At 39.9% G+C, this 25,703-nt stretch overlaps 1 protein-coding gene across 1 annotated transcript; it reads right to left on the bottom strand.

Annotated features, from left to right (window-relative positions):
* Nucleotides 1-737: 737 nt before the first annotated feature.
* ANKEF1 (ankyrin repeat and EF-hand domain containing 1) lies at nt 738-24,502 on the bottom strand. Its single transcript, XM_032351410.1, has 10 exons — nt 24,155-24,502; nt 18,545-18,934; nt 13,729-13,928; nt 12,831-12,980; nt 11,679-11,802; nt 6,872-7,694; nt 4,920-5,146; nt 3,330-3,493; nt 1,904-2,041; nt 738-1,055 (listed from the first exon to the last, which is right to left on the bottom strand). The coding sequence occupies exons 2-10, from the start codon at nt 18,888-18,890 to the stop codon at nt 897-899; spliced, it is 2,331 nt and encodes a 776-aa protein (XP_032207301.1). The 5' UTR covers nt 18,891-18,934; nt 24,155-24,502; the 3' UTR covers nt 738-896.
* Nucleotides 24,503-25,703: the final 1,201 nt, after the last annotated feature.

Here is a 25,703-nt window from a genome sequence, read left to right as displayed (position 1 = left end):
AGTCTAGGTTCTTCCTGAAGCAACCTTGAGATAAGTGTTTAGGTATATGTATTTTGGAGGCGATATTGATAAAGACTTGCAGGCTTGGAAGAATGTGGGAGGACAGAGAAGGGAAGGTGGCCAGTGAAGGGTGTGTTATCAAATTACCACTGTGGACAATGTGATCTTAACCTCTTGGGGGAGCTTTAGCAATCAGTAGGAACGCCCATTTCCAAAGAGTCCAACCAGAGCGGTGAGGGAGCTGAGGTATTAATACACTGTATCTCTTCAGTCTCTGGTTGAGAGCTGCTTCCAGGAAGCCCTCGTTCTCACGTACTTGGGCCCTACTACATGAGTCTAAGTGTTGGAGGCAGCCTTCCAACATCTGGAAGTCAGGCCTGCTTCAATCCCAAAGCAGAGGAGAAAGGGGTGGAGTGCTGGCAGCATCTACCAGAGATGCTAAAGTTTATCTGACCCAAGGTATCAGATACATACCAGTATCTAATGTATATGATGGGTATAAGAAACCAACTTCTTCCTCAACAGATTAAAGCTACTTCTCTTCCCTACTATCAAATTATTTTCATCAATTTCCACTAGCATTATATCTTTAGTAAGCATAATGATGTACATCCTGTAAATTTTTTGACAATAATGTTATGTTTATAACCAAAATGCCACTTATTCCACTCATGCTTAAAGAAGATATTAGGGGGTTTCCCCAAAATATGTTATTGCAAAATAAAATACACACTTTCTAGATAGTTCAGAATATTTATAGTTGTTAGATCAAAAACAAAGATTTGGTTACAAATTCTTAATTTGCAGATTGCTTTGACTTTGATGGAAATACCACCTTCTCTGTAGTAGAATCCCTGGGCCTCGAAATGTTGACCCCAAGAAGTAATTGCTGTGATTTAGATCTTGAGGGCGGCTTCCAAGGCTTTAGCTTTTTCTGTGATGTGCTTCTGAAAGGGCATCATGAAGTCCTCAAAGTCTACCTCGTAAGTGAACCTTTCTCGCCGCAACTCCCTTTTCCTGATCAGCTCTGCTGTTGTGGCTTCAGGACTCCAGATCTGAAATAAACCACGATATTCAGAGCCAGCATGAGTAGGAAAGCCAGCAAACATGGCAGTATACAGACAACACCCAGTATAATTCATTCGAAACTATCAAATCTACTTCTAAATCTATTTTAACTTACGTTTTCCTCTTACATGACACATCAATGGTTACATGGGCATTGTTATTTCTGATGGTGACTATTTGGGCAGCTGGAATGCTTTTCAGTGACCTCTGATGATCCTCTGTTGTTCATGTCAAAACAGGGAAGTGCTGGGAGTTGAAAGATCACTGGGGTTTGCTACCTTTATGTCTAATAGGGAAGTCCTGAGAAAATGATTTTCATAGTAGAAAGAAGAGGAGGCTGGTAGTCTCTTATTCAGCATGCTTTGATGCGCATTGGCAAGACCCCTCTTGTACTTAAAAATGCCTCCACCTCTCTAATTGTGGATGTTTTAGGCAGCTACTGAATAAATTCAGTGTTGCTTATATGAAACTCCCGAGTGAAATGGTAGTTAGAGTACAAAGGGGAAGGAAGGTTAGAGTCTGAGAGGCACCAAGAAAATGTACCTATAGCATTGGTGACCAAATGGCTATAGGGAATGGTGTTGACCTAAAGATAGTTTTTCAAGGAAAATTAAAATGTCAATATTGAAATAGTAACAGAGGAAACTAGATATTGGAAGCTGAACAAGTTGCACTTACTGAGTCAAAGCAGTAGGACCTGGCAAAAAGACAGCTTCAAATCATAACGATGAAAGATAATCTTTGGATATTTGTTTGGGTGCTCTGCATAAAAAGTATTTGGAAAATGATACTATGAGTTTGTACCACGTTATGAAGTTCTTTCCAAAGTACTCACCCTCCGTGGAATAAATGTGATATCCACTTTCTTGGTATAACCACTGGTAATCAAAGAATTGAGATAAACCACATTATCCTTATGCATTTTCTTTTCCTCTGATACGGTTGGTATGGTGTAAAGAGATAAAAGTGGTTCCTGGAAATGAAACAAAAGAAAAACCAACCCTATTAATTGCAAAAACCCATATATACTTGCTAATATTATTTGCTGCTCTATGTCTTATGTCTTTCTCTAAGCCAAGAAAAAATAAAAATGTTACCATGCAAATTATAATTTGAAATAAAACGGATTATTATTATAACTTTGGACAGGGAAAGGTAATTAGTATGCCTTGTTTAACTCTACTTAATTAGTAGTATCAGAGACAGAGCACACAAGTCTTCAGAATGTCCATCCTTGACCTAGGGCCATTGATTAATTAGAAGAATTAAATTATCCTACTAAAAAGAAAATGTTGTATATAGTAGAAACTTAGCCAACTGGTCTTCCTTAACCTCTGGCCCCCACCCCCTTACTCTTGTCTTCCATGTTTATTACTCTCTATTGTTTATTGTCTTTCATGTTTGTCACAATCCTTTAACCCTCTCCACTTCTTTCCTCCCATGTTTCTCCAACACTTTCCAATTTGATAACATTAGAGCCTTTCCTTTTTGAATTTCATCCCGGTTTTATGTCTGCCAAGAATCTCTAGGGATCCTCTTGCTTCCCTAAAAGAAACTTCTAGCTTAGAAATACACTCGGGCTTCCCTGCTAATGACAAAGTCTTATTCTCTTCATAACCTGCCTGGGCAAAAACCTCAACCTTTTGCCCACATCATTCCAGATTACCAGAAACAATCACCTTGTCACCTTTAGAACTTTCTGGAGTCATTCCAAGTGGCATATCCAAGTCCCAAGTGGCTTGATATCCCCAGGGTTCAGTGATAGTCATTAAAATTCAAATTTGAATTTGAATTAAAATTAAAATTCCATTAAAATTCCTTAGAAGGAGGTAAGGTGTGAAATGAAAGATTATGAGACAAGAATGAAGGCAAATCATGGTTTGCCTTCATTCCTCTTACCCTTCTTCCTTGTCTGAGCCATCTCATCAAATATGTATGACTTAGAACCAAATATATACGTATCCAACCCCAGTTCTTTTTTCAACATTCTAATTATATTGGGCTGAGCCAACTTGGTTTTTAATGTGGATTCTGTCTGCAATGAGCACAGTTTAGACTTTTCAGTAGTAGGAATTTCTTTGCTAGGTATTTTTTTTAGTGTTGCTTAATAGTGCTGAAAATATGGCTTGTATATTATTTTATCCATGTTGTGTAACAATATATAATATTGTATTGTAACAATATGTAAATAGAAACCCTGCCCTACCTCCAGTAAGTTTTTAAGTTCCAGTTACTAGTGGGTAGTCAATCACTTTTCTTACCTCCTCTTTCTTAACCTCAGGGCCTTCAGTCTTCACTTTAGGAGGGGGCTTGCCTTTCAGTTTTTGACTTTCTGCTGGTTTTGGCAAGTTATCCAGCTTTTCTTGAATCAAACTAATTATTCTATAGTCAGCATACGCCTTTGCAACATCCATGGCAGTATGTCCTGCTCAAGACATAAATTCAGAGTTGTAATAAACAGACTGATAAGAAACAATGCAGAAAACCCTCAGCGCACCAGCCCTCAGCATGTGACAGTAAGTGTGATTACTACAGCCAGTGGTTATATGTAAGGTCACAGAGCCAGATCAGATACCCTCTACGGTGGGTCCAACTCTGAAATCTCATAATGTAAAGTGCCATTTACTGGCAACACATTTTCTTGTTAGTTTTTCTGAGCATGTTTCTTAAGAAGTGGATAGGAAATATTGGTAGAATATTTACGTTTGAGTATTTGATTGATGGCTCTCTTCCCACCTTGCACACATTTCCTTTCATGTGACAATTTTACATTATCCTCCCCTTTCCCTTACGCAAGGAGGTATAATCAAAAAGGCCTGGGGAAGCTGGTGTCACAGTGCTCTATGCAGATGGTTGGGTATTATGACACCTTTAATATCCTCAGGCAGGCCTGGAACAATACTACCAGTGACTCAGGGGAAGCCTGAAGCAGCCAGAAAAGTTGGTGCTCTCCCCAGTCAAAAGGAAACAATGGGTTCCACTCTAAGAAAATGACACCTCCAACCAATGAGGTCAAACACTTACTCAAATGCTATTTTTCAGGTTATATTTTTATGACATATGACGGGCCCCTCCCATTTATTTCCTGGAGAGAACCTCTAACTCAGGAATTATTATTTTTTTCAGCTTTAGAAAGAATCCAACTTCTATAGCTTTTAAAATTATTCCACTTCCTAGGGACGTGGTAGTTATGACAGTTCATGACCCACAGTATACTCTGAAACTGGTACAATCCCATAAAGCAATGCTTCCTGGGCCATGGTGAAATAACAAGAAATTAAGAGTGAGCATTTACAGGGAGCCTGGGTGGTTCAGTGGGTTAAAGCCTCTGCCTTTGGCTCAGGTCATGATCCCAGGGTCCTGGGATCTAGCCCCTTTTAGGGCTCTCTGCTCAGCAGGGAGCCTGCTTCCTCTTCTCTCTCTGCCTGCCTCTCTGCCTATTTGTGATCTCTGTCTGTCAAATAAATACATGAAAAAAAAAAGTTTTAAAAGAAGAGTGAGCATTTAGAAATTTTTGGATGGATTTGATAGAACTTTCCATCACTTCAATCTAGTGATTTAAAAAAATGCTTGTATTTTATTTCCCCACTTCATTTTCTAGTAAATCACTTTTTGCTATATTTACAAAAGTATCCATCCATGACTGACTGCAAACATAAAGAACTGGTCCTTTCACACCCTGATTTGAGAGGCACTGTGTATAAAACCAGCTTCCCGAACATTCCAACTTGGGCTTGCGACTGCAGTAGAGACTCGCGGGGAAATGTGATCTTACAAGAGAATCAGACGGGAATCTAACATAAATTCTCTCCTTCTGACCCTAAACACCGATCACGTACACACACACACACCTTTTCTATTTTCCAGCTGGAATTTAGCGCCGATATCAAGGAGGTACTTGACCGTATCCAGTCGACAGCTCTCGATGGCTCTAGACAAAGGAGTGGAGTTGTTGATGGAGACGGCATCGATCGCCGCTCCAGCTTGAACAAGAAGCTCGACGATGTCTTGTTGGCCTGCATGGCATGCAAAATGAAGCGGAGTCCACAGGAAATTATCTGTTGCATTCACGTTAGCCCTATAAAATAAGATAGATGCATAATCTGAAAATGGGGGTTGTTCCAAATGCCAGAGCCTGGAAATGCAAAGCAAGATTTCATATTAGTGTTACCAAGTTGTTCAAATGTGAGCCAGGGAAGCTCCAAGTAAAGTTAAACTCCATTCCATAATTTTTCTTGACTCGTGTTCTGAATTATCCGACAGTCTTAATTTCTTTGCATATATATGTACATTTTGTTTAGTTTTAAAAGGCACTTAGTTAGATCCCAGGGGTTATACTTTTTGCAAAGGTTAAAATTAAGGAAAATTGTATAAATAGATCTAATGAAGGTTAAAGCTGATAAAAAGTTAAAAAAGTCCTGTTATTTCATTTTGTAGCCACTTTCTCTACATGTTATAGATTTTTAAATGCACCTTCATTATTAAAATTCTAAGCATGAAAATTTATTATTTTAAATTTTAGTCCTTTTTATTTTTTTAAGATTTTATTTATTTATTTGACAGAGAGAGAGAGAGAGAGAGAGAGAGCACAAGCAAGCAGAGCGGCAGGCAGAGGGAGAGAGAGAAGCAGGCTTTCTGCTGAGCAAGGATTCCCATGCGGGGCTCAATCCCAGGACCCTGGAATTATGACCTGAGCCAAAGGCAGCTGCTTAACCAACTGAGCCACCCAGGCGCCCCAAATGTTAGTCCTTTTTAAGATTTCACTGTCCAAAAGTCAAATTCTCATTAATTGCTTTATAGTCCCTCTTGATAATATACAAATCTGAATGCTTCTTTGACCTTGACCATTATAGTAATAATAATAATACCCTTTTATGAAATATGGAATTGCTTTGCTAATAAGTTCTTTACATATTTTAATTCATTTAATCTTCAAAGAAATCTGCAAGCTGAGTCTTATTAGAGCCCCCATTATAAAAATGAGGAAAAGGAACACAAAAAATAAACTTATGCTGGGTCATTCAGCTCTGGTAAAAGAAGGAATTAAACCTGAGTAGTTGCTTTAGAAGTTCACTAAAAATGTCATGCCCGGTTATCTTAAAGATATTTATAAATGAACCAAGGAAAAGATTGCTGCTTCTGCGGGAGGGAAAGGGACATGCCCTTTGTCATCATGACCACTGACCTGCTTGTTTGAATTTGTTAGGATCCCCACACAGGAGACAGATTAAAAAGCAATGGGTAAAATGAATATGTTCTAGAGATCTACCGTGCAATATTGTGATTATAGTTAACACTGTACTTTACTGTACACTTATAATCTATTAAGAGGGTACATCATGTTATCTGTTCCTATCACAATTAAAAAAAAAATCTTCACAGAACTGTACCCCTGAAACAAAAAAACAAAAAGCAAAAATAAAAACAAAAAAAACTACTAAAAAAAACACCTCTTTTGCTGGGGTCCCTGCTTAGCAGGGAGTCTGCTTCTCCCTCTACCCTTCCCCCTTGCTCATCATTTCTCTCAGATAAAAAAATAAAATCTTTTTAAAAATAGTTCAAAAAAATTCTTTTTTTAATTTAAAATAAAATAAAAAGCGACTCCACCCCACATAGATAAATCTCTAGGTAAAGCAACTTCATTCCTCGTTGTCATTGGCAAGCCATCTTTCTGTGCATACATTCCCAGATTCCCATTAACCCACTTTCCCATACACGATCTGTCTGTAATCTAGATGTCAGGAATGAAGCACTTTGTCCTAAAATTCTGGAGTTGAATGGGAGCCGAACCAAGAAAACATACCCTTTGTCAAGAAGAAACTTGACGGCATCTATGTTTCCAGTGGCACACGCAGTCATCAGTGGCGTTTTGTAATAATTATCCTTCATATCCACAGGGATTCCTGATTCAAACGCCTTTTTCAGAGACGCCAGGTCTCCTGCCTTGGTGATGAAATTAATATTTGAAAATACCTTCGGTGGGTCATCAATGTACCAAGCAGAATCATCCTGAATGGGATGTTCTGGTGGCCGGTCTCGGTTAAACCGACTGCTGTCTGTTACATTCTTATAGGTTTCAATCATGTAATAGGGCGGCCCGCCATCGGCCCAGTGGGGAAACACGTGGTCAGGAATAATGCAGATTGGGAGAGGTAAGACAAACTTGCCTTTCTTTGGCTTTTTGGCCATTCCTTTTTTCTTCTTCTTAGGCCCATAGGATCCCAAGACGTAAGACTTACTCAAGTACTTGGTTCCTTTAAAGAAATCATTAATGTTGACCCCAGCTCCCCGCACTTTTTCGTGATACTGAGCTATGGTAGCCAGCTGTTCTGAGGTCACATATTCTTGCCTCTCCTCCAGCGTCAACATGAAGTCCTCTTTGCTGACTGTCCCGTCGCCTCTGTCCACAAACGAAAATGCTTCCCGAAGGAACGTCTCATGCTCCAGCGACCAGTCGTGAAGTCTCAGGGCCCAGAGTGGATTTGGATTTTTGGCTCCTGGCCTTGCCAGTTTATTGGCGGTTCGCTCTGCCCGCCGTATTTCTTTGCTTGCTGCTTTGAAGCCGCCTTCTTTGGCCACAGTCCTGGGCGTTTTATGATCCAAGTTCTTCCATTTCAGGTCACATCCTAAAACATGAAGCACAATTATTATGAAATAGTGCCTAGGCATCTGCCTAGCTCTGCAGAAGACATTCGTGCAACCCTTATGTGTAGTTCCAGTTACTGGTCAGAAGTTTATCCCTAAATTATTTGTATAGAGTGATGAGAACATTTAGCTCTTATAATCACAAAATTAAACTGAATATTTTTTTTCTGTGAGTTTTACTTTGGTGAATTCTGAGGGAAATATGTTTCCAATTTACGTTCTCTGCCCACTAAAGGATTAAGACATGAATCCCTACAGACACTTGAAACAAATTTCATATTGGGATACTTGCTCAGGAGACTTCCTGCCCAACAGGAAAAGAATAAGGATGGCATTTGAATTTGGAAAGAAGCTGGATTCAGACAGCTTATGAGACCCTTAGGAACTCAGAATGCTGAACACCTGCTTCTGTTGGAATGATTACGACTGCAAATCTGCATACCATCTTAAACTGTATTTATGTGTATTCTCCATGCAATCAATGTAATTTATATCAATCTGCTTTTTGTGATGATAGGTCATGTGAACAACCTGACAGAGGACCAAGTCATTTGTTGATCAAACCTGAAAGGATTCCAGCATTATACTTATGCAAATTAGGCTTGAATATTCATTTGCCTTCTTGGACCTTTCCTTAAAATGATTACACCAATATTATATCTAAGTATTCCTGAAATAAATAAACTTCTCCGAGTGCACTGGGGAGTCTACTTAGTGTCCCTAGAAAAGGCTGTGCTGTCTCTAAGTGTCTTGAGACATTAAAAATTCATTGCATATATAAGTAAATCTGATGATGAAGCAGCTCTTGCTACTGTTCTGAATCTAGAAGGCTCTTTTCTTGCTTCGTCAATATCACATAATCAAAAAGATTGCTACTCAATCAGTATGTCTAGCAACCAAGTTGTATAGGCAACAGCATGCCCCTCCAATACTTTATAGTTTCTTTCCTTGACAAAAAGAAAATGAGGGGGTGCCTGGGTGGCTCAGTGGATTAAGCCTCTGCCTACGGCTCAGGTCATGACCTCAGGGTCCTAGGATCGAGCCCCGCATCGGGCTCTCTGCTCAGTGAGGAGCCTGTTTCCCCTTCTCTCTGCCTACTTCTCTGCCTACTTGTGATTTCTCTCTTTCAAATAAATAAATAAAGTCTTAAAAAAAAAAAAGAAAGAAAGAAAGAAAGAGAAAATGAATGCCCAGTGCTTTTAAGATTAAGACCTCCTTTGGCATTGTCAGAACTTAAAATTTCATTCTTAGACTCATAATTTTACTAGTGGTCGAAGAACTCAGGAAAAGTATTACAACAATGAGAATTCCAAAATGTCCATATTGAACAGTTTTAAGAGCAGTGATTTATTGAAAAGGGGACCTGGGACTGCTCTCAATAGCATAATTCCAGAGCAATTTTGAGAATGCTGTTTTTACTTTGCTTTTTTGCTGATTCAGGGTGTCTGGGTGTTTATCTACCATCTCCCAAGCCACTCCTTCTATATTCACCCACAAGGATCAAAGGACTTTAAAGTGGTTTTATCATGTCTCCTTCTGCTCTTAGTTTCCTCCTAGTTAGAGACCTTTTTGTGGGGGGAAAAAAGACTCCAACATCCCAGCTTAATTATCTGAAGGCCTTTTTCTTCTCCTTTTGCCTTGGGACTTTTAGTAAAAGCAAAGATCCATTCATTCTCTTTGTGATGTATGATCTGCGGTCCAGGGTACGCAGTTTACAGCTGGTATGTGCCGCAGAGCACCAGCCACCAAAGGCCCAAGAGAAAGAGAACCTCATGGGGTGCTTCCCTAGAACTGCTCCAAACTCCCGGCAGCTGCCCTGCATTAGGTACTCACACTGCTTACAAACCTTGTAAACTGCTCCAGCAACAGGACCAGGGGCAAGGGAGGAGAACATTGAAGAAGAGAGTTTAATGTATCAAAGGTATCCAGCCTTCGAAGTTAAGTGCAGAAGACACTAAACCCAGGGAGTTCACTCAGAAATGAGCATTTCTTGGCTAATGCATTGTCTGATGCTGCTCTGATTGCCTTAGATCGAAGACTCGAAAGCTGGACGTGTAACTGCTCCCGCTTCCGCTATGGAACTGGAACCCCCTGCCTGAGATCCAGGGAAGTGGTTGTACTTCGAAACATGCTACAGAATTTAGAATATTTCAGACTAATTAATTTAAAAAAAAATTAAAAAAAAAAAAAAGGAATGCTTTTAGACCTGTTTCGGAAACGGTCTAAGCTCATGACTCTGCCAGGAGGGTAATACTTTTCGGCATCATTGGGCAAGCTCTGACTAAATGTGCTTCTCAATTTGCTTTTTGTGACTTTCTCCCAAGAGTACATAAATGACAGAGTAGATGTCTGGTGATGTTGTCCCAATAATAAAGTGGTCAACGTGTTAGAGTTGTAGAAGCTTGTCTTAATCTGGGCAGATCCATAGTTTTTAGAAATATACAGTTTTAAAAATGTCAGAATAAATTGCTGCTAGTGACAAATTTTAAAACAAGACTGATGAGACAATTAATGGGGGCATTTGATGTACTGCATTTGATGTATATTGAATTTGATATATTTTCCTTTATTTGTTAAGTGTTTATTATTTGGGGGGATAGGGAAAGAGTACAAGCTTGTATAAGTTCATAAAAAGTAGAAGTGAATCAGTTACTATACTATTAGTTTTACAGGCACATTAGTCTTATTTATATTAGTGGTCACAATGCAGGAACTCTAGGTCCCAGAGACTTCTAAAATTCTCCGCTCTATTGTAAAGTTGTAGAACAGACACTAAGTTTTTGCCTATTTCTTAAACTGGAAAAAAAAAATACTACCATAAAATTCAGCATAACACAATTCCAGATCTGATGAAGAGTTAGAATTTTTTTTATTTTTTATTTATTTTTTTAAAAGATTTTATTTATTTATTTGACAGAGAAAGATCACAAGTAGGCAGAGAGGCAGGCAGAGAGAGAGAAAGAAGCAGGCTCCCTGCTGAGCAGAGAGCCTAATGCGGGGCTCTATCCCAGGACCCTGGGGATTATGACCTGAGCCAAAGGCAGAGGCTTTAACCCACTGAGCCACCCAGGCGCCCCTAGAAACTTTTTTAAATAAAGACTTTATTTGTGCGTGCGAGAGAGACGGACAACAAGTCGGGGTAGGGGCAGACACAGAGAGAGAGAAGCCGGCTCCCCACTAAGCAGAGAGCCCCACATGGGGCTTGATCCCAGAATCCCAAGATCATGACCTGAGATAAAGACAGACACCTAACTGACTTAGGTACCCAGGTGCTGTAAATTAAAAACTTTTACAGTCAGCATGTAATTAACACCAATTTGGTCCATAAACTTAATTAGCTAATATTCCCTTTATGGAATACATTAAGCTATCTATACATACTTCATATTGCTAAGTTAATAGTTTCATAGAAGTTATAGGAAAACCTAAAATATTACTTATATTTACTAAAATTTTCAATGAAAATTTTCATTTTATTTCATATTTCTCCCTAAAACATTTCTCCCACAACTTCAAGTTCTTTAGTAAAGCTATCCTTTACACTTGATACAACTGAACTTTTTTTTAATAAAACAGTTAAGACTTCAGACTAAAAGACATAGTTTTCAGTATTCATCTTTCAGATTGATGTCAACATTTTTTTTAAGGAGTTTAATAACTATAAGCGTTTTAATATAGTTGGCCCATGAACAACCCTGTTTAGATTTTTAATAATCTAAAAATATTTGAGAATATTTTCATCACTTTAAATTCAGATTCATGATTTGGCAGAAGGTAGAGTAAGAAAAGATTTTCTTTTTTTTTTTTTTCTACATATATAACTGAGGTTTGGCTGTTGAAAAAGATAAGCAACTGACAAGTGATAGGCCCAGATTCCCTGCTCATCTACAACCCAGATTCCCTGCTCATCTACAACATGGGTAAATCATAAATACTTTAAGCATAAAATTGCTAGGTAATTTTACCTCGCTGAGCTATATATTTACAGCAATCTGCAAAACCACCCATGGCAGCATAATGAAGTGGTGTGTTCCCATTCATTGCAATCAGCCCCATGTCTCCGTTGTAAGCAAAAAGAAGCTTCAATATCTGCAAAATATTTAGAGGAATAGAGGAATAGCAATGTACATTCATTGAATGAAGACTGGCACCTAACGTTGTTATTCCATAGTTGCTTAGGCTACATGTGGCTATTTTAAATTAAATTGAATTAAATAGAATACAATTTTTAAAAATCCAATTCCTTAGTTTCACTAGCCAAAATTAAAATACTCAAAAGACACATGGGCTACTATAGTATATTATTATAACTTTTCCACCATTGCCAAAAATTCTATCAAATAGTGTCGATCTAGAGTTTAGAAAATTCTATATTCAGCTGGGACATGCCATCTTAGTGAATTCCAATAATTCTAGAAAACATCAGCCTATGGGAAATATCATCAGGGAGGCACATTCTTTACCAAATGTGGCTTCTATTGTGGTGTAGATTTTCATTGCTAGGAAGAAACTCAATGACCAAAACGAAAATAATTGTTAAAGCTCAGAAAATTGGGTAAAGAAATTTTAGATGTAATTGAGAATTAAAAAAAAAAAAAAAGGAGAGCATTGGTTTCTATCTCATTTGTGCAATATCACTGTACCTATAAGATACCCTTTGCTGTTATATCCAGATAATCAGAATACTGAAGAGTTTAAAATTGAGGTGAGTCATTAGATGCACACAAAAAAATCAGGGAGATGAGATGTTGACATTGTTCTCCCCACAATTTGGTCATGCTGTATGTATTATGAAGATTCTAATATGTAATGGAGGTATAAAATAAAGTAGTCTTGGTTGGCAAAACTTTTAAATTGCCATAGTTAAAAAATACAGAAAATCATTGTGAATATTATTAGGTGAATAAACTTGGCAAGCAGATAAAGCTGAATAAGGATCTAGAAAAAGGCTTTAAAAATAATATTCAGTATTATAAAATACAATTTTAGAATTATTTAGGGAAATCAAGATGGTAACATAGAATAAATTCTTAGTGTAACCCATATGATATTTAAAAATTTGAGGAAAAAGTGAGAAATGGTGAACAAAAATTTTAAAGCAAAACGCAGATTATTACATCAAAAAAGCCTCCTTGGGCAGCAAAATGTGCAGCTTGTTTTCTCTCATTGTCAAAGGCATTCACTTCGCCTCCTCTTTCCAATATCCCTCGAACTAGTTCTGTCACTCCTTCTCTTGATGCTTCCATTAAAGCAGTTCGACCTGTGGACTGGATGAGAAGCAAATCAAATTCTGGTTATACTTGACATCTTAAATAACACATTTGGTATGTTCTATATGTTCTAAATCCATTTGGCCTTAGAGTCACACTGGCAGGTATAGTTCTCTGTATCTTTATTAGTTCCACCAAGCAAATGGGAAAAATGAAGTCAGTGCAGTGGATCAATGTAGAGAGTTCCAATATCAAAGTCAAGGTCACACCATGTCCCTGTGAAAAAAAATCATGCTAAAGATGCAATTTCTTTTGCAAAGAAAGTAGAGCAAAGGGGGAGAAAAGAGGGTAAAATATATGTTAAAATTAGTTTATAAGTGTTTTCTAATGAGAAACAAATTGATAATTATTGCCTCTTAAATGCCTCTTAAGGAATTAAAAAACTCAATAAAATTGGCCAAATTTTGAGAGGGAGCAAAATGGATAAGGGAAATTGCACAACTACATATTTTCTTTCCAAAAAGGATAAATTTTTATTATGCATTGGTGATATCTTCTCTATTTTCTCTAATGTTTTACCGTTATGCATAATAAATACCAATTTTTCAAATGTAATTAGGAAATAAACCGTAAAATCATGGCAATATAAAGATAATGAGGGCATATCATCATAAAGCATTTCGAATAGAAATGAACAGTCTATAAGCTGACAGGATAATTTTACCATATTTAAATGCACTACTAAGACTCTATAGATGAAAAAAAAAGGAGGGGGGAATATTTATAATCCCAGGAATAGCCATACTGAGTTGATAGCATTCGGATTGGCTCCTTTTTCCAAAAATGTCAGGCACGTGTCTTTAACATCATGTGCTTCTTCGCAAGCTCTAAGAAATATTGGTTTTCCTTCATAGGTAGAGTTGTTGACATCTGCGCCATGTTCCAGGGCAATCAATGCGCAGCGATAATGCCGCTTTGTAGGCAAAATGCAGTAAAACAGAATACCTGTAAAAAAAATAGAATCCCCAAAGAGTACTTAATTAATAGTCTCTCTATATTTGACCTGGTTAGCAAAGAAAAAGTAACAATTTTGGAAACCATAATTAGTTAGTTGAAGGTGGCAGAGCCTTACTTTGCCTTTTTGGAATCAGCTGAAACACCAAGACAGGAAAACAAGAGTAAACCTCTGATAGAATTAGAAAACAATCACATAACCAAATGTGAAAGGACTTGGTTCAGAGAAGAATCTGAGCGCTGATTTGTGAGTCTCTGTCAAGCTTGGGTGTTGGGCATCTTGCAGTCTGTACCCCACGTGCAGGACTGTCTCTGTTGTAGAGCTAGTGATGGGTTACTGTGTCCCCTCTGAAACTGCAGAGTGACAAAGCAGATGGTACTGAAAGATGAAATGTGCAGACCGGCCATGTTTATTAGAAGCAGGCTGTCAGTATCACAGCATTAAGAACAAGTAGATGACAAGGAGCTCTGCCCTTTTGACAACTTGTTTTGTTCCAATGAAGAGAGGAAAATGTGAAATCCCCCCACCTAGGACCTCGGACATACAGACCCTCCACATAATCCATGTCAAAAATGAACTACAGATTAGGGGTAGTGTTGGAATCGAGCGCACAATAGTCAAACTCCAAAATGACCTCACTCTAAACAGAGGCTTCATTCAAAGAGGAACAGTAATGAACAACAACAACAACAAAAAAAAACCTAGCATAGGACCTATGAAAAATACAGACACCAAAAGGAAGAAACCTGATAATAAAAGCTAGGCAAAAAGTACACACTAGAAAAAATGATACTATGTAAGAATTTCTGACTGTCCTATTTCTATGACAGCAAAGAAGTTAAATAAAACTTTTTTTTTTCTAAAACAGAAGTGCAAAGATGGATCAAGACTAAAAGCAGGGCTTCTAGGACAATAGAAGATAAATAATGGAAAAGATGAAGTTTAACCAGCTGAGTTTTGGGAAGGAATGATAGAGGAAAATAAAACTACCAAAGAAAAGAAAGTGAAGCTGGAGGCAAGACAGCACAAAAACCATGGATGTGAAGGAAAAACTTGAAAGAGCTAAGGAAAATGTAACAGATGATGGAAGCTAAAATGGTCTTGAGAGGCAAAGAAGAGTTAACATATATGTAATTGGTGCTCAATAATAAAACACCAAGTAGAACAGAAAAAATATGGAGATACAATAGAAGAAAACTTTCTTGAAGTGAAAACCTGAATTTGAAGATTAAAAAAGCATACTGAGGTCTCAGGAAAAATGGATTATGAACAATCAATAAGGTATGCCTAGGTAAAGCTAGGTAGAGGACACATCCTGTGAGCATCTGGGTAACAATTCAAGTCCTCTCTAAAAAGGAAAAATCAAGATGGCCTCCAGATTTTGCCGCAGCAACATTCAGTGCTAGAAAATAACTAAACGATCTTTAGACTATCATTTGAGAAAGAAAATGGGAGTTTTTTGTATCTACCAAGCTGGTTGTACATATATAAAAGCAGTGGACAGGTAAATTTAAGGGTGCAAAAGTTATTATAATAATCTCCTCTTGCATAGAAAAATATTAATGAATACCATGTAAAGTGCTAATTCAATAAACAAAGGTTTATGTATATGAAAAGCTATCAAATTGCCTTTAAAATATCCAAAAACAGTTCTCTTCTGAAGAAAGATAAAAATCTGTAACTATATATGGTGGTGGGTGTTAACTAGACTTATTCTGGTGATCACTTTGCAATGTATACAAATATCAAGTTATGTGTACTCCTGAAATTGATATAATGTTGATATCAATTATACCTCAATTTTTAAAAGTCAATCAGTAAATAATAACAGTAAGTAAAACTACCATTCCAACAACCAAAAAAAAGACCTAAATGTAGACCATAAACCTTAGAAAATATCACACACACACACACCAAAATAAAGAACATATGGAACATATAGGAAGATATTTTATAATTATTTATTTATATATTTACATATGTTAAATATACCTTCATTTCATAAAATAAATGACAGTTCTGGGGCCACACCTTTGGGCCATCTAGATAAATACAAACTGGATACATTCTACCATTAAAATAAAAGCCACCATTCATATAAAATCAAAATCTAAATAGATTTTATATAAACAGATGCATCTAAAATAGGGTTACTCAGAGCAGTTAAAAACAGAAAAATGGCCAAGGACATGGTTTAAAATAGAGAATCAAAGACACAACAATTCATAGCAGGCAAAGTGGGCCGACATAACAACGCACGCCACCTAGAGAATACCAGGTGAGGCCAAATTCATTACAAAAGGCCCTAAGTTACTCAGGAAATGGATATTTTATAATGATGGCAGGTGCAACTCACAATTAAAGTCTATCTGGGCTGACCCTAAGCCACAAAGAACATGAATCAACCTTCTAAAACTGAAGGAAAAAAAGAGGGCAAAGATGATGGACTGTAGAATTCACATACTGCATTTCGGACTGGGTATACATTCCTATAAATGGGAGAACCAATGGAATGGGTGCTATTGGGAGCTAGTCTAGCTTAACCCTTGAAGAGAATAGACACCATTCTATTCTCCAGAATGGACAGACACTAATTAATCCCCTAGGACAACATATAGGGAATAGTTTCCTGGCTTAGAGAGCTACCTTTTCCATGGTCTGCAAAATTGTTCAAAGTACAGTTTAGCCTAGAGTATGTCCCACATCCTTCTCAAGATCCAGTGAGTAACCATAAAAATGTTGGCTTGTCCTTTAGGACCAACGTGCAGTGAGTGATTCATCAATTGATGGAAAATAGGATGTTAATGGCAGAGACTTCTGCGGAATAACAAAGCAGGTGGGCATGTGGCAGCCATCCTGAGAGCTGTGCAAGGTGAGCTCCATTCATTACTGTGGGAAGACAGGGCTGGCAGTGTGCAATAAGCACCCCATGGGTTAGACAGAATCAAGACTCTGGGAGGCGGGACTAACAAGGTCATGCATGCAACATGGTTTATATTTGTTCTAAGCTTTATTTTATATTTTGAATTCTTCCTATGTGATTGGTCAGATTGTTTTCTCATACTTTCTTCTCCCAGAACGTTGACAGGCTTAATATTAATTTGAATGAGCTTAGATATTAACCAGATGGCTGTTGCATTTGTTACAAAATGCAAATATGTTACAAAATGCATTTGCTATTGTTGATTTAATTTTATAATTTTGGATTTTTGATAAAATTTCTCACTTTTTTAAAAAACTTCTATTTCTGGTTCAAACTCCAGAAGGTCAACTGTTCTTCACTACAGTGTTTCCCCAAAATGTATTTCACAAAACACCAAGCATATAAGTGGCCACAAGGAAAAACTATTTAAAGGGTCAAAGACAAAAGGAAAATGTTACTGTCTTTAGTCTGTCTGACAAATGTGAAATCAACATGTCTCAATTTGCTGTATCCAATGATTCTCTAACAAGTTTGACGGTGGAACCAATTTTGCATGTAATGCTTATCAATATCCCAGCAAATCAGAGGTTCATGGAACACACACTGGGAAGTAATATTCTATAGAAATTTAAGAGGCTTCCTTTTTTTTCTATTTTTTTCAGGATTTAACATTTTAAAACCCATTTGATCCCTGAATGCATCTGAAGTTCATTTCATTATGTGGTGCTTTTTAAGTAATTCAATGATTGTTCCTTTCCTTGTCCTCTCCTATTGTTTTAAGAAAGTCACTTATCAAATAACCAAGTCTGGGGAGAATTTTAAAAATGGATTTTGTTCTTCTCAGAAAATATTAACACTAAAAAATGGGATTTATTTCTCCAGTGTGGGACTGATGTTAATGGCTTTGTACTTGAAGCAACACCTTGGGACAACTGATGAAATCTACCAATTTATATTAAGCCTGGTGGTAATTTTCTTGGTGATTTTCATGGCGCTGTGTCAAGCCCTTCTGGAACCTTGAGTCATTTGGGCAAGAAACTCCCAGACATGGTGTCAAGATGAGATTAGGGAGAATAGAGTGGAGAAGTAGGGCTGTCTCACCTGAAAAAGCATGGAAATGCCATGTCTCAACTCTCAAGTCATATTTCTACATTTAAACTGACCCTAGAAAATCGGATTCTATACTAGAATCCACCTTAGCCTTTCCAGTTCCCACTGCAGCCCCTTTCTACATCAGACTGTTACTGGAAGGGGAAAAATCCTTTTGGAGTCCAAGTCAAGTACTATTTGAGGTTCTAAAGTATAAAAGAGAGTAAGAAATACTCCCCTTTTGTTCTAAACAAGATTTTTACATTTTATAATTGATAATTATGACTATGTTAATATCAGTGTATATCATTAAAAACTCTCCCCATTTAGAAAAAAATCAACAAACACAAATCAATCTAACTTTAATCTTGTTTTTAAGGGAGACATCTCTCAGAACTTGTTTCTCTAAGATATACCTTAATACCATTTTCAAATTATAGGGACACAGTATCCTTAGGTACAGGAGTGAACATGGCTTTTCAATTAAACTTAGGAGTGATTCGTTTCTACAGTTGGAAAGCAAAACAGTAAATTTTATGGATTTCTGACTATAGAGTGGATTGCATCTACTGGATAAAATGTCGGGATTTTTACCTTTTCCTTCATTATCAACTATAGTCATGTCAGCCTTTGCCTTGGCTAATATTTCCATGGACAGTTCATGCCCCAGCTCTGCAGCCCTCATTGTCGGAGTACAACCCATCTTGTCTTGCACATCAGGGTGAGCACCAAGGCTAAGGAGAAAGCTGACCATATCAGCGTCATTGGAAACCGAGGCCAAGTGCAAAGCACTGTTTCCATTGAGGGGGTCTGTGAAATTGATCAGTTCAGGGTATCCAAGCCTGATCAGCTTTTCTATCTGCTTCGTGTCTTTGTTCCGAACACACTGAAGAACTTTGTAGATTTGCAAGTTCTCAAGCCTCCTATCGGCTAAAGCCATACTCGACCACCTTCTTGGAAATGCTTTTCTGGACCAAACAAAAACTATAGCACAAAAACAGAAACATACAACTCCAAGTTAATTTGGTCATCTTTATTCTGGTATAAATAATAATATTTTAAGTCTTCCCTAAGAAGAGATGCTCTTTCTCACGAAATGTTATTACCACAATTTATTGCAATTGATGTCACAAAAAGTATAAATTACACATAAATACAGAGAATATTCAGCTAGCACAAAGCTAAAATATTTCAAAACAAATCTTCCATCATAATTAATATCATCCTTGCCAATGAGCTTTCTTGTTAATCTACTTTGTTTCATTTACCCCTCTTTGCTCAACACAGACTCCCTATTTTATCCATGAAGAAGGGAAGGCTAATAAAAGTGCCAAGGTAAGAATTTGAGCTCCCCACTCTACGGCATCATACCATCACTCCTTCCTAACCTAGAATCCATACAGGTTTTAGCAGTTAACAAAAGTTACAAAGAACGTGTAGAATCTTGAGGTGCTCATTACAAGCAGGAATCTACTAGGCTTGGTGAGATACCAAATGTGATGGATGATTCGTGTCACCTCACATGGGGGTGAGATAGGTAAATGGCTGAGAGGCAACTGTAATTTTCATAAATAATCCCACTTTTAAATTGTGATGAGCATTCTGATATGTAATTTTATCTCTCCTTTACTGTTTATGGAAAAACAATCTTTTGAATTGAGTCATAGGTCATGCTGGGTATACCCAGATGGCTTTTCTTTCCTCAGTTTTTCTGGAAAAAGAACCCCACTGTCACACTGGACATCCATTCCAGATCATCCATTTCTGCTATCTTATGACAAATCATTGCCCAGACTTCCAATTTGATTTACTGCTTCCACAATGGGCCCCTAACTCCTCTTCTCTGGTCAGTCCTCAGAAAAAAATTTAAAAGTGTATCTCAGACGAGGTCAAGCAAGCTCCCTCCCCCAAATTCTGGATGGAGCTGCCTCTTCTATCCCCTGTGATAGGAATGGGTCTGAGACCGAGGCTTAGCCAGTATGAGTGAACTCTCTCCCCGGGTACCATGAATGTCTCAAGTCCCACAACTTGGGACTCAATTGTGCCAGAATTCACCTCCCACTTAAGTGAGTCCACACGACATGTTAGGGCAACATGAGCTCGGGGCTGCAGGAGTAAATATGCTCTCCCCATCCCTCTTAAAGTAGCATAAGCTAGTTAGCTGAGCTAGTTAGCCGAGCTTCTGTTGTTTGCAATGGAAAGGATTCCATCTTACTGCAAAATCTGAAACTGTGTCACCTTTTCTCCACAAACCTGCTCCCTCGCCTACCATCCCTGGGGAGCACTGGTGAGGAGCGAGCCCCACTTGCTCCTCTTTAGCTGTGTCTCTCCAGGCAACCCCATCTCCATTGCCTGCTCCTCTCCTACATCATCACTCACTCCTCATCCCCCCCCTTTGCTGGCTCCCCTCTTCTGTCAGAAGCCTCGGGGTTGGAGTGCTCAGGGCTTGGCCCTCAGGACACTTTTATATTCCCACACAATGCCCTGATGGTCTCATCCCATCTCATGTCCTTCATCCCAATGTGAAGCTTCTGATCATTCATTCTCAAATTTATACAGCCATTTCTGGCTCTCCCCAGAGTCCAAAGTGAGGTCTCTACCTGTTGACTCTTCATTCTCACATGGACCTCTACTAGGCATGTAAATGTAACCCTGACCTTCTCCAGTTCTCCCCACTTCCAATGATGCCATCACCATCCATGAGTCTACTCGGAGGAAGATACCAGAAATTATTCTTCATTCCTTCTTTCCCCACAGATCCCCTATTCTTTAAATTCACCAACAAACCCCATATTTCTACCTCCAGAATATAACCCAACATCAGCTGCCAGTGGTGCCCTCCTTGGTCAAATCCTTGCCCCAGACTCTAGGTTGTCTCACTGCTTCTTCAGCAGCCCTCCAGAGCCCTGTCTTTATTCAGTCCCCAGAAAAATCTTTCTAAAATGTAGATCAGACAAGCTTCCACCCCCAACATTTTAGCATAACTATCTCTGAATATAAAGAAAACTTGAACATTCATGTATCTATCTACCACTGAAATCCTACCATGAATGCCTTACTTGCTTTATCACACATCTATCCATCCCTCTGTCTATCCACTCATCCATCTTTTTTAATCCATTTCAAAGTAAATTGCAGACATATTCCAGCATATAATATCTGGATTTCAATATTTGCTTACATCTTTTTTTTTCTTTTTGTCTTTTGAATATATAATGAAATGTACAAGTCTTAAGTGTACCATTCCATGGGTTTTGACAAATGTATATGACTATGTAACCCAAACTCCTGTTAGGATATAGGACATGATGTTCACGTCAGAAAGTTCTCTCCAAATTATCTTTTAAAAGCAGTTCAATTGCTTTTCATCATCATCAGAATAAATCCAAATACCTCATGATGATCTTTGAAGAGCATTTTCTTTGCCCTTCTGAGCTTACTTCACTCCAGCTTCCCTTGATAAGGTGGAGCCATACTGGCCCCCTGTCTATATATGGAACAAAAGCACACTTCTGCCTCTGCAACTTCTTGTTCCCTCTGCCTGGGGTTCCCCTGGTTCAGAACTGGTCAGATGGTCCTCACCATTCAAACTGCTGCCACCATGTCACTTCATCCCTTTCTTTTCCTCATAATGAAACATCACTGTATATTACATTTCTATAGATCTATAGGTACAGGTATATCCAATTTATGTGTCATGTGACTTCCCCACTAGTCTAGAGCCTTCATGGAACAGAAGTTTTATAATGACCTTTATTTATCCATCGCCCAGAACTTAACTCACGCAAGACATTCAAGCAGTGGTTGCTCAATAAAGGATGACTGAAAGTTTTAAGATTGAGAAGTGGAAGGAACCCAAGAAAATGCTCAGGTTCCTGGCTTGAGCCACTGGCTACCTGTGTCTGAGATGGGGAGCTCAAGGTGTGGTCCAGATTGGTCAGAGAGTGCAGACAGTTACGCTTTGGGCATGCTGAGTCAGCATCCACAAGGCAATCGGGTACACAATTCAAGAAGAGATCCGAGCCTGGCCTGTGAAGAGCTGTGAGGGAGTTTGGTGGCCTCAGCGCAGCCTGAGACTGCGCGACATCAAGGAAGAGAGCATGTCAAAGGTGAAGAGTGACCACCACTGTCAAATTCATGCTGCTGCCACGTCCTTTTCCTCCCACTCTTCTGGCTGTTGTTTTTTCTTCGTGCTTCCTCCTTTGCCACTGAGACATCAGTCATCACATGGCTGTGGCTTTAATGTCCTGTTTGCTGTGGCCCCTCTCTTCCCCTCTAATCTGTTTATAACATGTGGTGGACTAGGAAACCAGATAACGCAGCAGCTTAGAGCCATGTGTGTAACTAGGTTCCCACTCAGTCCTGAGCTGCCCCACAAGTCACCCACTTGGCCTCTGCTGTGTGTCGTGGTCATGATTACTTTAGCAGCTGTTTATGGTTTCTCTTGCTATTGCCAGCCATAGTCTAGTTAGGGGCCATGTCATACCACCTACGGAGGCACAAGGTACACGGAATAGGATTTGGTACTTCCAAATAGCTCATTGACTCTCCCGAATCTCCGTTCCCTCATTTGTGCGAACAGAGACATCCTCATCAATGACTTCGGGGCTGTCTCTGAGGCACCCACCCCTGACAAAGACTTAGCAGCATGTGGTGTCCGCCCACCGAGCTACATGGGTGAATTCCAGAGTCCATGGGTGGGTTCTACAGCTTGCACTCTTCCAGCTGAAGCCCTGAGGGGCTCCGGGTAGGGAGAGCCGCGCTCAGTGCCATCCTTCACGACCTGCTGCCAAGATTGACCAAGAGCCTCGCCCCCTCTGGAGGAAACAACAAAGGTCCTGCCTCTATTACTGGGTTCTTCAGTTTCATTATATATATTTTTAATTAGGTTCAGCGGTAGAATTTAGTGATTCATCACTTGCATGTAACACCCAATGCTCATTACCACAAGTGCCCTCCTTAATGCCCATCAGCCAGTTACCCCATCTCCCCACCCACCCAGCAACCCTCAATTTGTTCCTTATAGGTAAGAGTCTCTTATGGTTTGCCTCCCTCTCTGTTTTAATCTTATTTTATTTTTCCTTCCCTTCCCTTACATTCACCTGTTTTGTTTCTTAAATTCCTTACATGAGTGAAGCCATAGGGTATTTGTCTTTCTCTGAAAAACTTATTTCACTTAGCATAATATGCTCTAGTTCTGGGTTCTGCAAAAACTTGTGCAGCATCTCTGGTCTTCGGGGGGGGGGGGGTATCATCATATATACACATGCCCCACCATGTATACGTTACCTCTGTATGGCCCTGGAGCCACCTTGGTGTACCCCCACCTTATCATCTATATGAACAGTCTCAAAAGATGGGGAATAGAACAGGATTTCTTGACCCAAGGTCCATGTTTGGGTCTGAACCCTCTGAAATTATATGAGAGTCTGCAGTGTGTGTGTGTCTGTGTGTGGGTCCTGGTACAGGGAAGATCCATAGAACTTCTCAACTTCTCTAAGGAGTCTGTGACACCAGGGTGATTTGCTAGAAAGAGGAATGGCAGGAGACACGCTTGGAACAGTGGAAAGAGTGTAGGATTGCAGGTGAGGAAATCTGTTGTTGTTTTGTGATACTATTCTGCATCATTTATACAAACTGGTTACCTAAACCTGGACATATTATCTACCTGGTTTGTGCCTCAGCCTCTTTATCTGTGAAATAGGGATGACCAGTGTGAAGAGAAAATGAGGTAATCCTAGTAAAATATTTAGCAAATTCCCTCAATGCAGTCTTGCTATTTGATTTATAATCAAATTTTCCTGGGTTTCAACTTCCAATAAACCACGGTGCACTTTTGGTTTTGTGTGTGTGTGTGTGTGTGTGTGTGTGTGTGTGTGTGTTTTACTGTCCCTTTCAGCCTTTTTTTTTTTTTTTTTTAAGATTTTACTTATTTATTTGAGAGAGAGAGGGCAGAGAGAGAGAGAGAGACCAGCGGGGGTGAAAGGCAGAGGGAGAGGGACAAGCAAACTTTCCCCTGAGCATGGAGCCCCATGCAGTTGTCTATCCCAAGACCCTGAGATCAGGGCCTGAGCCCAAGGCAGATGCTTAACCCACCGAGCCACCCAGTTTTAAGTCTCCAAAAAAATCCGGAGGGGACTGGAGCGGTTAAGAAGTAATTTCAAGGGAAAGGCCAGGTGGCAGGGAGCAAAGTGCCAACCTCACCTCTTCGTCCTAGGCGTGATCAGGAGCAGCGGATGACCAGGCACCGACGGGCCTCGGCCTGCGGGGGCGCTCTGCGGCCCCAGCCCTTGTTCTCTGCCACCTGGCTGGGGCCCCGGCCGCGACCTTGGGCTCCCGGAGCGCGGCCTGGGCTCCCAGCCCTGAATGGTGTCTTCGTGGGCAGAGCAGGCGAGGCGGTGCGCGGGGCAGCAGGGAGGGGGTGCGTGTGTCCATGGGCCCCTGGTCCGCCGCGGGCAAGCCCGCTGTCAGGTGAGCGCAGGGGGCGGGGTGGGAGCCTCCGAGACAGGGCCGATTGTGAGCTTCAGCCACGCACCGCCCGGCTGCCAGGGCAACGGCTCGGGGGCGCGGCGGGGCGGAGCTGCTGTCCGCCAGCTGCGCGGCCCCGCCAGGTGGCGAGGTCCCCGCCAGGTGGCCGGCCCGGCCCGGATGCTAGAGGAGGGCTCTGCACTCCCAGCACAGCGGGTGGAGGAAGTCTTGCGCCCGACGCCGGCGTCCGCGCAGTCCTGCCTGCTTTCATCCTCTTCTCCCGCGCCCTGCCCTTATTTTAAAATGCTAATTCGAAACGTAAAGCTCCTATAGTACAACCAACCAACCAATCGATTACAATATAGAATAAAACGATCTTAAAAGTAAAGTTAAGTGTGGGTGCGTGGGTGGCTCAGTGGGTTAAAGACTGCCTTCCGCTCAGGTCGTGATCCCAGGGTGCTGGGATCTGAGCCCCGCAGAGGGCTCTCTGCTCAGCGGGGAGCCTGCTTCCTCCTCTCTCTGCCTGCTTCTCTGCCTACTTCTGATCTCTGTCTGTAAATCAATAAATAGAATCTAAAAAAAAGAGCAAAGTTAAATAAAAAATACACTGTACAATAGAATGAAAAAATCTACTTGTTTGAGACAACTGCTGTAGATTCTTGTAAATCTTCCTAGAATTTTTCTTTGCCTACTCTAGGATGCATATAGGCTTAAAAAATTTTATACACAAATGGCAGCAAATCTATCAAGGAGATCATTTTATTTTAGGGCCTACAAGGTGCCGTAACATCCCAACCCCCAACACTTTTTTGCAGGCAAATTCTGAAAGCTTTTGTTTGTGTGAGTGCAAAACATGTATGCTTTTCAGAATAGTATGCAATGGCCTCTGATTTTTCTATTTTCTACCCAGAGACTCTGAAAATATGATTAAGGACTATTTCATGAACACAAGAGAATATACTATTTAACGTGTGGAAAGGATGAAGACACAAAGCACACCATGGCTAAAGAAGTTTGCTTCTGGGACGCCTGGGCGGCTCAGTTGGTTAAGCCACTGTCTTCAGCTCAGGTCATGATCCCAGGATTCTGGAATTGAGTCCCACATTGGGCTTCTTGCTCGGCAGGGAGCCTGCTTCTCTCTCAGCCTCTGCCTGTCTGTGTGTGCGCGCGCGTTCTCTCTCTCTCTCTGAAGAATAAATAAAATCTTAAAAAACAAACAAACAAACAAACAAACTTCGCTTCTACTGCCAGATTCCCTGTATACTTCTTCCCCGAACTCCATCCT

The sequence above is a fragment of the Mustela erminea genome, chromosome 7 (assembly GCF_009829155.1).
Source record: "Mustela erminea isolate mMusErm1 chromosome 7, mMusErm1.Pri, whole genome shotgun sequence".
In the NCBI taxonomy this organism is placed as follows: domain Eukaryota; kingdom Metazoa; phylum Chordata; class Mammalia; order Carnivora; family Mustelidae; genus Mustela; species Mustela erminea.
Note: the sequence above shows the minus strand (reverse complement) of the source record. Positions and strands in the feature narration are given on the sequence as shown.

Coding starts and splice junctions, on each gene's coding strand:
- ANKEF1 (XM_032351410.1), bottom strand. CDS start 18,890: ATGGCTTTAGCCGATAGGAGGCTTGAGAACTTGCAAATCTACAAAGTT. Junction 2,042..3,329: donor CTGAGGTTAAGAAAGAGGAG/GTAAGAAAAGTG, acceptor TTTCATTTCCAG/GAACCACTTTTATCTCTTTA. Junction 1,056..1,903: donor TCACATTTATTCCACGGAGG/GTGAGTACTTTG, acceptor GGTTTATTTCAG/ATCTGGAGTCCTGAAGCCAC.